Source organism: Budorcas taxicolor, chromosome 10 (assembly GCF_023091745.1).
Source record: "Budorcas taxicolor isolate Tak-1 chromosome 10, Takin1.1, whole genome shotgun sequence".
NCBI lineage: Eukaryota > Metazoa > Chordata > Mammalia > Artiodactyla > Bovidae > Budorcas > Budorcas taxicolor.
The window spans coordinates 41,775,618-41,790,144 of NC_068919.1; the positions used below are offsets into that span (position 1 = coordinate 41,775,618).

At 33.5% G+C, this 14,527-nt stretch overlaps 1 protein-coding gene across 1 annotated transcript in view; it reads right to left on the bottom strand.

Annotated features, from left to right (window-relative positions):
* MAP4K5 (mitogen-activated protein kinase kinase kinase kinase 5) overlaps window positions 1-14,527 on the bottom strand; it is a 113,189-nt gene that overhangs the window by 16,017 nt on the left and 82,645 nt on the right. The window contains exons 16-27 of the mRNA XM_052646328.1: window positions 13,575-13,642; window positions 12,017-12,059; window positions 11,184-11,394; window positions 10,234-10,331; window positions 10,027-10,068; window positions 9,080-9,164; window positions 6,630-6,709; window positions 6,271-6,331; window positions 3,109-3,111; window positions 2,911-3,025; window positions 2,480-2,538; window positions 1,319-1,422 (exon numbers count right to left, since the gene is read on the bottom strand). Coding sequence (XP_052502288.1) covers window positions 1,319-1,422; window positions 2,480-2,538; window positions 2,911-3,025; window positions 3,109-3,111; window positions 6,271-6,331; window positions 6,630-6,709; window positions 9,080-9,164; window positions 10,027-10,068; window positions 10,234-10,331; window positions 11,184-11,394; window positions 12,017-12,059; window positions 13,575-13,642 — 969 coding nt within the window. The remainder of the gene's footprint in view (window positions 1-1,318; window positions 1,423-2,479; window positions 2,539-2,910; window positions 3,026-3,108; window positions 3,112-6,270; window positions 6,332-6,629; window positions 6,710-9,079; window positions 9,165-10,026; window positions 10,069-10,233; window positions 10,332-11,183; window positions 11,395-12,016; window positions 12,060-13,574; window positions 13,643-14,527) is intronic.

A 14,527-nucleotide genomic window follows, 5' to 3' on the forward strand; every position in this document is an offset into this window, starting at 1 on the left:
ACCTAATCGAACTTAAAAGCTTTTGCATAGGAAAGGAACCATAAAATAAAACAAAAAAGAAAATGTACAGAATGGGAGAAAATATTTGTAAATAATGTGACCAACAAGGGCTTAATTTCCAAAGTACATATCCCGTTCATACAACTTGAATATCAAGAAAAGAAAAAACCCAATCAAAAAATGGGCAGAAGACCTAAATAGACATTTTCCCAAAGAAGACATACAGATGGCTACTAGGCAAATGAAAAGATGTCCAACATTGCTAGTTATTAGAGAAATACATATCAAAACTACAATGAGGTACCACCTCACACCAATCGTAATGGCCTCTATTAAAATGTCTAGCAATAATAAATGCTGGGGAAGGTTTGGAGGAAAGAGAACACTCCTACACTACTGGTAGGAATGTAATTTGGTGCAGTCACTATGGAGAATAGTATGGAGGTTCCTTAAAAAACAGAAAAGAGCTCCCATATGATCCTGCAATCCTACTCCCGGGAATACCCTGGAAAAGATGAAACTAATTTGAAAAGACAGACGCACCCCAGCATTTACAGCAGCACTATTTATAACAGCCAAGACATGGGAACAATCCAAGTGCACATCAACAGATGACTGGCATAAGACGTGCTGTATATATTCAACGGACTATTATTCAGCCATAAAAAGAACGAAACATTGCCACTGCAGCAACATGGATGGACCTAGACAATATCATGCTTAGTGAAGTAAGTCAGACAAATAATACATGATATCACTTATATGTGGAATCTAAAAAAGAATACAAATGAATCTATATACAAAACAGAAACAGACATAAAAACAAAGGGGGTGGGGAATGGATAAATAAGAAGTACAGAATCTATATATACAAACTACTATACATAAAATACATAAGCAATAAGGATTTATTGTATAACATAGGAAACTATATTTAGTACCTTTAATAATCTATCATGAAAAAAATCTTAAAAAAGAAATATACAACTGAACACTTTGCTCTATACCTGAAACACAATATCATATAATACTTCAATTAAAAAAATGACATCTAAATGATCATGATAAGGATCAGTTTTCCATAAACATCTATTTTAGAGAATTGGCCACATTTTTCTTTATGAATGTGTTATTTCTGGAAATCTATTAACATAAAATAAAGATGAAATCTTTAAAGTCCTAAGAACACAAAAGCCCTTAAACCAAATAAATACCTATAAACATGATCCTGGCTGTTAGCAATGGGATTCTGCAATTTTAGGTTCAATTATACATTTGTGTTTTCTAAAGAAGAAAATGTAAACAAATTAATATATACCTTTATCAACATGAATTTCTGCATTGGCTCATACCACTGAAGTAAAACAATTCCAGACTGTAAAGCTCCGCAGAGGTATTTATGTCCCGTGTAAGGGTTTCTGACTGGAAAGAAACAAACAGACACACCCAGAACACTGAATATTTTTATATGAAAACATAAAGTTTAGCTAAAACCAATTACTGAATTATACTCACCCAAAAGCTAACTCAGTTTTCTCTATAAAGGCAGTGCTGATACATTGTTGTTGCTCAACTGCTAAGTCATGACCGATTCTTTGCAACTCCATGGTCTGGCAACATTGGATAGTCTTAGGATGGGGAATAATCAGGCCATAAAGACCAATCATGCAATTTAGGGTAGGGGCTTTGGGTCATGCAGCATCACTTGACCTCCAGAGGGGCTGGATACTGAGGTCAGCCACGTGGGCAGTCGAGCATGCCTGTGTGATAGAGCCCTAGTAAAACCTCTGAACACTGAGGTTGTTCAGTAAGCTTACCTAGCTAGCTAGCAATGCTGTGTATTATCACAGGTCACTGCCTGAAAAGTAACACTATCCATATTCTATGGAGGACAACAGAAGCTCTGCATCTTGTATCTTTCCTGGACTCTGCCCTATGCACATCTTCCTTTAGCTGATTTTAATCTATATCCTTTCCCTGTAACAAACCAAAGCCAAGCATATAACCACTTTCAGCGAATTCTGAGTCATACCAGTGAAATTCTGGCCATGAAGGTTACAATTGGTAAACTTGTAATTGGTAACAGAAGTGAGAGTGGTCTTGTATGGCTGCTCCCCCTAACTTCAGAGTTGGGCAGAGTCCTGAAATAATAATGTTCATAAAGCACTACTCAATAACTGTTAATGGTAAGTGCTAACTGAAAGCTAGGATATTAGCAGAGAGAGAGCCTTAGGGACTGTGGTTAAAAAAATCTGAGGAACATTGTGCTCTGAGAAAGCATCAGGTCAGGGCTACTATCTTCATGTGCTTTTGTGCCATGTCCCACTATACATTCCTGAGCTTCAGTGGTCCCTTAACTCCTTATTTAAAACAAATATAAAGCTCCCCTTCCTTTATTTAATACTTTAAGAACTTTACAGATAATTTTAAAGATGTTAAAAGTTCTAACCATTCAGTTTGAGAAATAGTATTTACTCACCTATGCAACATTTGTGGCAGCCCTTTGTATCAGGAATCTTTGTGGTTAAAGCGAACTTTCTGTAAACACAGGACAATATAAATGTACTCTACTACAGTGGTTCTCAAACAGTGAGTGATCTGTGAATCAGTTCCATCAGAATTAGTCAAGGAGCTTTTAAAAAAACATCTTAAACTATGACTCCAAACTATATGATAGTATAGGTCTGAGATGGGTCCTGGGAATTTATATCATAAAACTTCTATGGATGATGGTCATGGACAGTCAAGTTACAAAGCACTTATCTTTTGAACTCTATATGACATTTACTTTAATGTAAACTACCTTTCAAAATTAAGACAAAGGAAGTTTTTCAGTGTGCAAGAAGACTGGTTGCTTTAAAAATAGACACTAATTCCCCTCACTCCCAGCAGAATCAAAATATTTAGTACCTTGGTAGTATGCGATCTGGAAACCTATGAGTCTGAATATGGGCAGCTAGTCCTGGTTTTTTGGCTTGTTCAAACAAAGCAATAAGATTATGAGAGTAGAGTTGAAAGGTTTTTCCTAAAAAAGAGAAACATGTTATTTTTATTAGAATTATTTAAAACAGAGAAATACAATTTTCAAGCAAAAGAAATAATAATTACCTTCTAAAATGATGAATCCAGACATGTTCAAAAAGCCAAGCAAAATAGAAAAACATAAACAAAAATACATAGTTAGTACTACTTTGAAAGCTAATAAGTAAAGTAAGTTTTAGGAAAGTAACAGATAATTGTGTTTCCCAATACATAAATTAGATATATTCTGACTAATAAGTGATCTGGACAGAATATATGTAAACCTTAATGAAGTGAACATAGAAAAAGAAACTGTTAAACATTTTTGCAAAATAGGCTGAGTCAGAATGATGCACATGTGATTATTTCAGTACAACACGGAAAACTATATAATCACTACATTATCTTTCTGAGCTACTCCTATTTAGGAATAATCTACCACATAGCCTTGGATTAAAGCTGATTGTGAAAGAAGTGTTAGATAACATTGAAATACTACGAAAAGTAAAGCAAACTAATACTATATGCCATAGGATATAACAGGGCTACAAGTATGTACTATCATTATTCAGGATAACTAGACTATGATTCTATATAATCAAAACCACATATTTAATCCACATTAAAAGGGGAAGATATGGTAAATATCTGACTCCTTACTATATATGACATGGTACTATAACAGCCCCAAATAGTATCTATCATTTTACTATGAGAAAACATGAAAAAGAGTGACTTTATCCTCACAAAATTTTCTGTATCTTTTCAAAATGCATCATTCTGCCTAACAGTATACCACCCTTCCTTTCTCTAGTCCGCCTTTATAGATACCTAGTTACCTAAGCAGCTAACACGTGTACATGTATGTACACTCATGCTCAGAAATGCAGACTCTTAAACAGAACGTTTTCTCTTATTGAGCAATGCTACCTATCTTCATTCAGTTCCACAGGTCATTTTAAGTAGAATTTGGAAAGAACTAATTTATAGGCTAGCTTTTTCCTGCCTTTCTATAGTTATTTTATAAATATATAAAATGTACTCTGTGTGGCTTTTAAGCTTATTCACACAGACAGGTATATAAAAGCGGTTGGAGGAAAGTGACTCTATATGAATACAAATCAGAATTGTTAATTCAAATAGAATTAGGTTTATTTTCATAATATAATATGATATTTTAATATTTTATTAGATAAAAGTAAAAAAAAATTGGGGACTCAAAATCAAAGAGAATAACTGTCATTTGAGGACCCTAGTTTTTAAAAAGACATTTGTGGACAATCAAATAATACGCTCTTTGTAAAAACTCATCAACTCAAATACACAAATTCCTGAAGAGTCTCTACTAGGTGATGGTTAGTAGAAGAGTTTAAGTTATATATACTCACACACACATACTTAAAATTATGAAAATGACATTTCTTAAATTAGCCACAATTCATAATGAGTTAAAACTGTATCAGCACTAATGTTTTAAAGCAAGAGTAGCTGAAAGGTATACTTCATAACAAAAAGTCTGACAGTATAGTAAATAATAGCTGGGATGTAATCATCAGAGTATCAAACAAAACAAAACAAAATTAAGGAATGTTAAAATAACTTAGTTATTCAAAGCGGAGAAAGGGATGAGTGCTATTTTAATAGATGACAGCATCAGGATTAAGGAAAGAGAGAAATAATTAACTATCTTGTACAGTGGTCCCATCACAAGTACTGTTCCAGGATCCCCATGCAGATACCAGAATCTGAGGTTGCTGAAGTCCCTCATATAAAATGATGTCATGCGGCACTTGCATATAACCTACGCACACCCTTCCATATACTTTAAATTATCTCTAGATTATGTATAATACCCAATACAATGTAAATGTTACATAAATAGTGACCCAGTGCCTGGCAAATTTCAAGTTTTGTTTCTTTTTGGAATTTTCCAGAATTTTTAAAAAAAAACTTCTGTCTGCAGTTGGTTGAAGCTGTACATGCAGATAGAGGGAGCCAACTATGCTCTACTATCAGAATGAAAGCACGTAGCGAACCTTTAGGTAGCCACTTAAATCCAAAATGTAATAAAATTGTTTTTGGCAGGTAACTATTGGGGGAAAAAAAAAAAATCCTAAAACAACACCCGTCTATCCCCAACAAAACAAAAAAAGAAAAGCACAAACAACAAAATTGGAATAGGCTGCTCCAAAACCCTTATGATTATTTTTAAGACTTTATAAAGTTTTGGTCCAAGTTGGCTAATAAATATGTGGTCCAGAATTCTACCAGCGAACATCTCTTAAGTCTTCACAGTTAACTAAGTACTCGTTATATCTCACTTAATCCTCACAGCAATCTTGTGAGGTTGTAATTGTTACTATCCTCCTCATATTACAATTAAGAAAACTGAGAGCAGCAACATGGATGTATTTAGAGATGATCACACTAACTGCAGTAAGTCAGAAAGAGAAAGACAAATACCGTATGAATCACTTATATATGGAATTTAATGTGAGACAAAGAACCTGTCTACGAAACAGAAACAGACTCACAGAAGTAGAGTACAGATTTACTGGTTGTCAACAGGGAGGGGCAGTGGGGAAGGATGGACTGGGAGTTTGGGCTTAGCAGCTGTAAACTATTACATACAGAATATATAAACAACAAGGTCCTACTGTATATAGCACAGGCAACTATGTTCAATATCCTGTGATAAGCCATAAAGGAAAAAAGCATGAAAAAGAATATATATATGGAAAACTGAAATACTTTATAGTACAGCAGAAATCAATAATCATAAATCAATAATCGTAAATCAACTACACTTCAATTAAAAAAATTTAAACAGATATAATTTATGGGAAAAAAAAAAAAGAAACCTAAGGCCGAGAGACAAGAGACGGTGACTGGCTCAAGATGAAACAGAAGGAAGTAGCTGGATTCTCTGCTTTCCGTCAACTGCTGATTCTCAGTGGAAGGCAGGGATGGTGGCAGGAACAGAGACTGTGAAAGAGACGGCCTCAGGGAACAATCACTGTCATGTTTTCCAACTGTGTAGTTCTTGGGCACGTGTGGGAAGTACAGCTTTAACTGACAACAGGGTTTCTTCCTATTCTATACCGGTCAAAAAACACCTACAAGCCTCAAGGTCAACTATACTAGATTATAATTACCCTAAATAACAACATTTTAAAATAATATATATTAAAATTACATTTCTCTGCTGTCCATGGTTTATTTATCATATTATTTTCATCATATACATACCTGACAATGACATTAAAGTATTGTTGATAACATAGAGCCAAGTACACTTCCGTGGAAATAACTATTAAGAAAACAGTAGATAATTAAAACTCTCCAGTTTCATTCCCTTACCCCTCAACCTCCAAATTTCAACAGCCTGAAAGAGTAGAAAAATAACTATTTCTATCTTTTAGTAAATTATTACAACCTTACAGAAAAAAATCTTCATACATGAACATATAAAGAGTGTAATTTCACCACTTTAAATATTTAAATCATAAAAATTAAAACTGGGGCCCATATAAATTGACCTAAAATTAAGATATGTCCTTTATTCAATTAGTCCAAGCTAATTTTTTGAGTTAAAACTCCTAAATTACCTGTTCCATCGTTGCCTCATGTAGTTCATTGAGATTCAATGTATAAATACCATCTTCAGTTCCGAAAATAATGTACTGATCTAAAATAGTTGAGATAAATCACCAGAATTTACTAACATTTTCTGAAATCATTCATTAAAATAATGGCCTTATATTTTAATGGTATTAAGAATTAGCCACCCATCCATCCAAAGAAAAATTATTTTGTAAAACCCATGCTACCTTAATTCTTTTCCCAATTCTTCATTTTTTGAAAAGTAGATATATTGTTACTAACTCTGCTTTATCTTACTATAAAATTTTTTAAAACGAAATTTTCATTACATGTCATCTTATTCAAACACAGTGAATAAATGAGAAAGAAGTAAAACTGTTAACAGATGTCAATGGATTGTCAATGGATACTAAAACTAGTCAGTGAAAGCTTGATGAGCAAGAGGATATTTATCAAGTCTCAATGTATCTCCACGCTAGCTACCTATCAATTACTTTGGGAATTAATATTTGGGAATTAAGCAGTTACTTAGAAAGGGAAAAATAGGAACTTGACAGAAGAGAAGGCTAGTGAGCTCCACCTTAACCAACTGGTCAATGTTAATGTCACTAGCACTTGGACAAGTCGATACCTAGTGCCTCCTGATATGATGAACTGAGAAGAGCACAAAAACACTTCTGTGATATTCCTTCCCCAAATACATAACTTGATCTACACACGAGGACTCATCGGACAGACCCAAGTTAAGGGACATTCTACAAAATAAGCAGCCTCAAAATATGGCATGATCAGGTGAGACAGAAAAGTTGAGCAACTTTCAGACTAAAGGAGACTAAAGGCATGACAGGCAAATCCAACACGTTAACTTGAACTAGAGGGAGAGGAAAATGAAAGACACTCCAGGGATAATTAAAAAAACTTACATATGGACTGTGGATTAAAAAACAGTATTATATCAGTGACAAAGTTTCTGATCTTTATAATAGTACTGTGATTATATAACAGATGATTCTTGCTTCTAGGAAATACAAAGTGAAGTGATAAGGGAGGAGCAACTCACCCTTCAAGTGATTCAGAAAAAAAAAATGCACATACAGATAGAAAATAGTAAAACAAATGTGGCAAAAGAATGAACACACACACTACTATACATAAAATGGATAACCAACAAGGATCCACTGAGTAGCACAGCAAACTCTACTCAATATTCTGTGATAATCTATATGGGAAAGTACCTAAAAAGGAATGAATATATGTATGTGTGTAAATGATTCACTTTTCTGTACACCTGAAACTAACACAATATTGTAAATCAACTATACTTAAATAAAAATAATAAATAGTATGGTTTTGGTGAGGGTGTTAAAAAAAAAGAAACTCTTGATGATTCTGGGTATATCAGAGTTTGTTGTACTATTTCTCTAGCTTTTCTGTAAGTGTAAACTTCTAGAAAAATAAAAAGTTACAAATATTTTTAAAAAATTTGCTTCCTGTTAACATTATTTTCTGTTATACTTTCTAATGATGGCACATAAAGCAAGATAGTTACACAACCTGTCTTTACGACTGTGTTGAAGTAGAAACAAACATTTCCAGAACAACTTCCACTGCCTAATCTCTGCTAATTCCCAGACAACCAGGTTGGCTCCTTTCTTCTTTGCAACAAGGTGAGTATTATGATCACACTTAATTTAAGTATATTTTCCAAGTCACACAGTAATGACAGCTAGGGAACTCAACCCATATATATTTGATTCCAAATTTTCCCCATGCGTTATGCTTCCTCACTTTAAAATCACATAGCCCAAATTTTTAAGAGTAAATTTTACTTTATCATTTTAGACTTTCAAAAACATTATAATAATACAACAAATTCTTGAATATACTTCATGCAGATTCCACAAATGTCAACATTTGCTATTTTTGTTTTTATCCTTCTTTCTCTCTGCACACACATTTCCCCCCCTTTCCTGAATTAAGTTATAAGCCTGATACCCCTTTATTCCTAAGTATTTGTGTGCATTTCTTAAAAAAAAAAAGGTCTTACATAACTACAGAAAAATGATCAAAATTAGGATATATCAATATCAGGGAATCAGGATATTCAGCATACTGAAACAATATATTATCTAATATCTTAACTCTGAGATCATCAATTGGCCCAGTACTGTCTTTGTAAATAAAAGAAAAATACTAAATTATGGTTGCAATCAGTTGTGACGTCTCTTTCATCTCTTTTAATCAGGAATTGTTCTTGTATGCTCTAAAATTCTAATGCTTTTAAACCAAAACTGTTTACCTATTTAGGTTGTTACACTAAACAGTAAGACCTATACTATCTGGTCTCTAGGTTGTATTTTTTAAAGTAAAAAGCCCTCAGTTCAGTGATCATAAAGATCCTTTCCAATAATAAATACTTTGTTAGAGAGGTATATAAAAGTTTCAGAAATGTTACCTTTTGTATCAGGATGTATCCAAGATGTTGCACAATTAATTTTCAAAGGGCAGCCATCAAAAACTTTGGAAAAACATGCTCCCATCTTATTTAAAAAGAAAGAAATGTTGACTTCTTTGATTAGATAATTTTTATATTCTTAGAAAAAAGCTGAAGATTATTATGAAATGCTAAACTGACTCTTATTTGCATATACTTATGGTCTCCTTACAAAACAAAATTCATATTTTGATATATTAACTCCTTCTATCAAGAGAGTTTCATACTTGTTCCTTGAGTAATCCTCTATTTTAGAGCAAAAATATCAGATTTACCAAAACATCTACATATGTCAATGATACATTCTAGGTACCTAAGTCACAAATTATCTTTACAACTAAGATTTAATAATGCAAAACAATGACTTTATTGAGTAACATACAGTTATATTTGCAGTTTACCTTCATAATAGTGATGAGACAAAAAGACTAATATTTAAGCTTAACTTTTACTGTATAAAAAGAGACAATTTAAAAGGCACCCATTCTTATGACTGGCTGAACTACATTACAGAGAGGATCTACTGAAAGGCCAGAGAACAGAAACTTCAGTGTTCCTTTCCACTGTTTATAGTTCAATGTAAAAATGACTTCAGACATTGAAAGATATTTAACCCACATAATGAAGAGGATACAGTACTATTAATATCATCATATCAAAGTGAAATTGGCCTTTGTAGGCTAATTGAAGAACTCAACTCTCCATATTTACAAAAATGGAAATTCACCCAACTCTAACTGACTCAAATAAGGGTACATGATTGGATTCACGGTATATTCAAATGCATCTGACGCCTCAGTACTTTATGAATCCTTCCTTTTAACACCTTAAGATACTCGACAGCAAATAAACAATCTTCAGCTTCTAAAGGAAAATTGACAAATGGTTCAAATAAAAATATTCCTTACCAGTACTTTTGGGGTTGGTGGAAGGCCATTGATTACTGGTTTCTGTGGGAAAAATAATTTGTAATACTGTAAGACCTCTTAAAGCCTTAAAAAAAAACTCTATACATTTAGAAGTCCAGTTATTCCGAGTCTTGAATTAAACAGACTATGCTCCTTATATGATACAGTATTAGTTACAACTAATCACCAAATGCCTGTTATACATACAGGGAAATCCCGCTTGTCCTTTTTTCGTGGTAACTGTGGTGCTTGAGCTGATCCTTCTGTGTTTTCACTAATCAATTTTGAAATACCATCTCCATTTCCTAAAGAGAATCACAGTTAACAGTTGAATGACTATACAAATAAGTTTTCCTTGAAAAATAATTTCCCTTCCCCCCCAGTACTTGTTTTCCATTTGGGTGATCCTTCATTAGGAAATATTTTCTATTTTCAGATGAGTTAAAGTATTTTTGGTGCCTTTCTCTAGATCCTGCAGCGCTAGCACTGCAACTATAGCAGTGGTCTTAATGCATGAAAACAGCAAATGCCTTGCCATACTGTGAGAAAAGTGAAACATGACCTACTAATGCAGATATTCAAGGCCTTCAGAGTTTAACTTCACTCTACCTTTTTAAGTTCTATTTCCCAGTTTACACCCTTAAAAGCTCACACTTCTATATACGAGGCTGTTCTTCCAACACAAGCTAGATTTTCCTGCTTCAGTGCATTTGTTCATTCTTTCTTGTTCTCTAAGAAAATCTGTAAAGCACTGGTTCCAACTATTAAAGGCTCACCAAGGGCCTATCTCCTCTCTACCCTATCCCTATCTCCCTCAGAGCGCTCTGGTGTTCTGTTACATATAGTCACTTATTGTAGGAGACACTTAAAATGTCTTGTCTGATTTTATGTGCGCATGGATATAACTTTTGCTATACATCATGAACTTCTGGAGGGCAGGGTCATCCATTCATCTTTCTAGATCCTATAATATTTAGTAAGGGATCAAATTAGGGATTGGATTGGATCGAATCTATTCATAATCCATCCATATGGAATTTTAAAGAACTTTCACAAAGTTTTAAACAGTAATAAGACTGACTAAAAAAAAAAAAAAGACAGTCTTTAAAATTTGAACAAAATGGCTTTCTTTTCAGTTTTCACTTTGATTTATTTACCGAGATCACAGTATCTAGCTGTATGCACTCCAGGGCTGCTGATACTGCTAGCCATACCAATAGAGGAAGTCTCGGCTACAGGACCACAACTGGGGCTACTCTGTCTTCTGAGAACTTGGGGAGCTCTGTTCTCTGAATCAGGACAACGTTTTACAGTTGATGACTTTTCTTCATCTGGGAGGTTGTCTTCAGGGTAACTGTTTATCCTTGGCTAGTTGATAATAAGACATAAAAGTACTTTAATAAATCTGGACATAAAACATTAACACTGTTATTATGTATCAAAGACTTTAGAGAGAGAAAATATGCCTTTTTATCTTTCTCCTACATAGTTCAATTCACTGGGCCAAGTAAGTAAAGTAAGTAAGAGCTTAGTTACTGTCTCAAAACAACTATGAACTTGCCATGTGACTTTTAATAGCCCTAGTCCCAAACTGACATTTTTATAACCAATAAAATCATATACACAATCCATGAAATATTTAATAACTAGAAACAAGCAAGGAAAATGACTTAATGAAGTGTGACTCTAGTGAAATGTTCAACTGAGGTAATAAATGAGGACTGTAAACGATGAACTCCTCTCCTTTCAACGTGGTCAAGCATTTTCTTAAATGACTAATAATCTATCTTTGCCTTTTTCTAATAGCTATGAAGATACTGTATTTATCATGAAATATTTTAAAATATATTTTTACATCTTCATAATATGCTCTTGAAGAAAACTATATCTAAAATATATTTAAGAGAATTGTGAACAAATTCAATAAAGTTACTTTTTAAATTTATTATTTAAACAAGGGTTTACTGCTGAAAATCTTTAAGTTGCTTACCTTAGGAGGTAGGGGAGGTGGTATTGCACGTTTTGAGGTTGATCTAACACAAAGAGAAAAATGCAATTTAGATGGTTTTAAGTGGTCATTAAGATAAAACAGAGAGAGCACTAAATCTGCATTAAAATCTGCTTCTATTCAAGGAATAAAAAAGACAACTGGATCACGGCACAGAGTAACTTTAAAACCTACAGGAAGACCTAAGATCTCATTCTGTCAAACTGTATTATTATGACTATAAAATAGAGCTTTTATAATGTGAACACAGTCTTTTTTACTTTGTGGTTATGCTTTGCTACATTTAATATGTAATAAAAACTAAATTAAACTCAATTAAAAAAAGATTCAGAATTTTAGAGCTGGAATCCACAGTGAATCATACATTCAAATAGCTCTATCATCACACCCTTCATTACTCTAAGTAGGGTCCAGAGATCAGCAACATTAGTAACACAGAGAAACTTTTTTTCTGGCCACATCATGCAGCTTACAGGATCTCAGTTCCCCAACCAGGCACTGAAAACAGTAAAAGCATTGAGGCCTAATCCCTAGACCACCAGGGAATTCCCAAGGAAACTTTTATAAATGTACCCCCTAGACCTACTTAATCAGATTCTGCATTTTACCAAAATTTCCAGGTGATCCTCCAGGCATACCAAAATTTGAGAGTCACTGATCTAGCCCACTGGTTTCACACATTTATCCACAGTCATTGCAATCAATTGGGAAGCTTTGAGGATTCTTAGATTCCACTTCCAAAGACTATATTCCATAGCAAGGGTTGGCAAACTTTTTCTATAAAGGGTTAGTCAATACATATTTTAGGGTCTACGAATCATATAGTGGTCACAACCACTGAGCTCTAATGTTGTAAGCATGAAAGCAGCCATGGATAAACTTACAAGCATGGCTGTGTTCCAACTAACCTTCATTTATGAACACTGAAATTTAAATTTCATATAATTTTCATGTGTAACAAAATTACTTTGCCTTTTGATTTTTTTCAACCATTAAAAATGTAAATATCATTTTAGTTTGTGGGATGCACAAAAAATAGGGTCAGATTTGGCTTACAGGCCATACTTTACCAACCCCAGACCTGAAATCCTAATGTGGGGGTCCTGGAATCTGTACTTCCACAAGAGCTTTCTAGGCATTGCAATGCACTAACAGGTTTGGAACAACTCACTCAGGTCAGCCCCATCACTTAATCATTGAGGAAAGACATGTCTAGAATATGAAGAAATCATACTGCAGGATGGAACTGGGGCTTTCTGATGTCTACTATGGTACTTTTTCCCACATCATCATGCAGCTCATCTTTTAGTATACCAACATTACACGTACTGTATTTTTATTTACAGAATAAAACCCTAAAACCTTAATGATCAACATATGTTGCCTTTGGGTAATTAAAAAAAGTCAGAAGCTTTTTACTGACAAGAGACATAGTACAACTTTTATAAGAATAAAAATTAAAATTTATTAGAATGAGTCACTCACCACCAAATGTTGTTCTTATACAATCAAGTAAAATAATGTTAGCAAAACAACTTACTTGCCAGTATTTGCACCATCAACAAAAGGATTCCACCGTAACAGAAAATTCGGGTCTGATGATACTCCCTATGAAGGTAAAACAGAGTTTAAACATGTTACCTTATAATAGGTATTAGTCACTTTATTAGATTCAAAAAAATACTGTTTGTCATGATTATTAATCATCTTGGCTTTCAACTGTGTAGTCTCTAGCTATACTTGCTGTCACTTGACATATTTATGCCAATAACTCATTATTAGTCGACTTAAATGTAAGAAAGATTAGAAACACAGCTTAAAATGTGACAAGCCCTCTTTACCAATATGCTAGTACATTCCAAAGCAAAACAGAAAAATGTTAACTTTGAATTATGTGCATCACTACTCCATTAGCATGGAGAACTAAGTACTATTTTAGTCAATTATCTTCAATTTATTTGTGCCATATTTTTTTCTGACTACCACGAAAACTGATAATTTATTGTCCAGCAATATATACAGTAGGAAGAGCACCACTTCCAAATGTAAGAATGAAGAGATCCATTAACAGAAGATAATTACTCTAAAAACTATACTTTTACTAATGGTTAAAAATAGATGTTAGAATAACACCTAGGCCAACTCTAATAATATCATGCTTTATGTATCGTTTCTTTCCTTTTAGATAAGAAAAAGGGTTAACCAAATAGTAATCTAAAATATGAGCAATGGTTTTTTAAAAAAGGGGCTATATTAACAAATAAATATTAAAAACAGTAAGGCAATGCAAAATTGCACTCTAAACCTAACAGAATCAGTAAGTAAAAAGATTCTGAGAGCTTAGAGCCTGGCATCAAATACCACATATTTAATAACTTTATGTGAATTCTTCAAGACTTAGAAGTGTCAAAATGAATGGTTAAAATGGTATTTACACACTGTACCCTAGTCAAAATACACCTAACTATAAGCTTTTTCAAACTTTAATTGGTG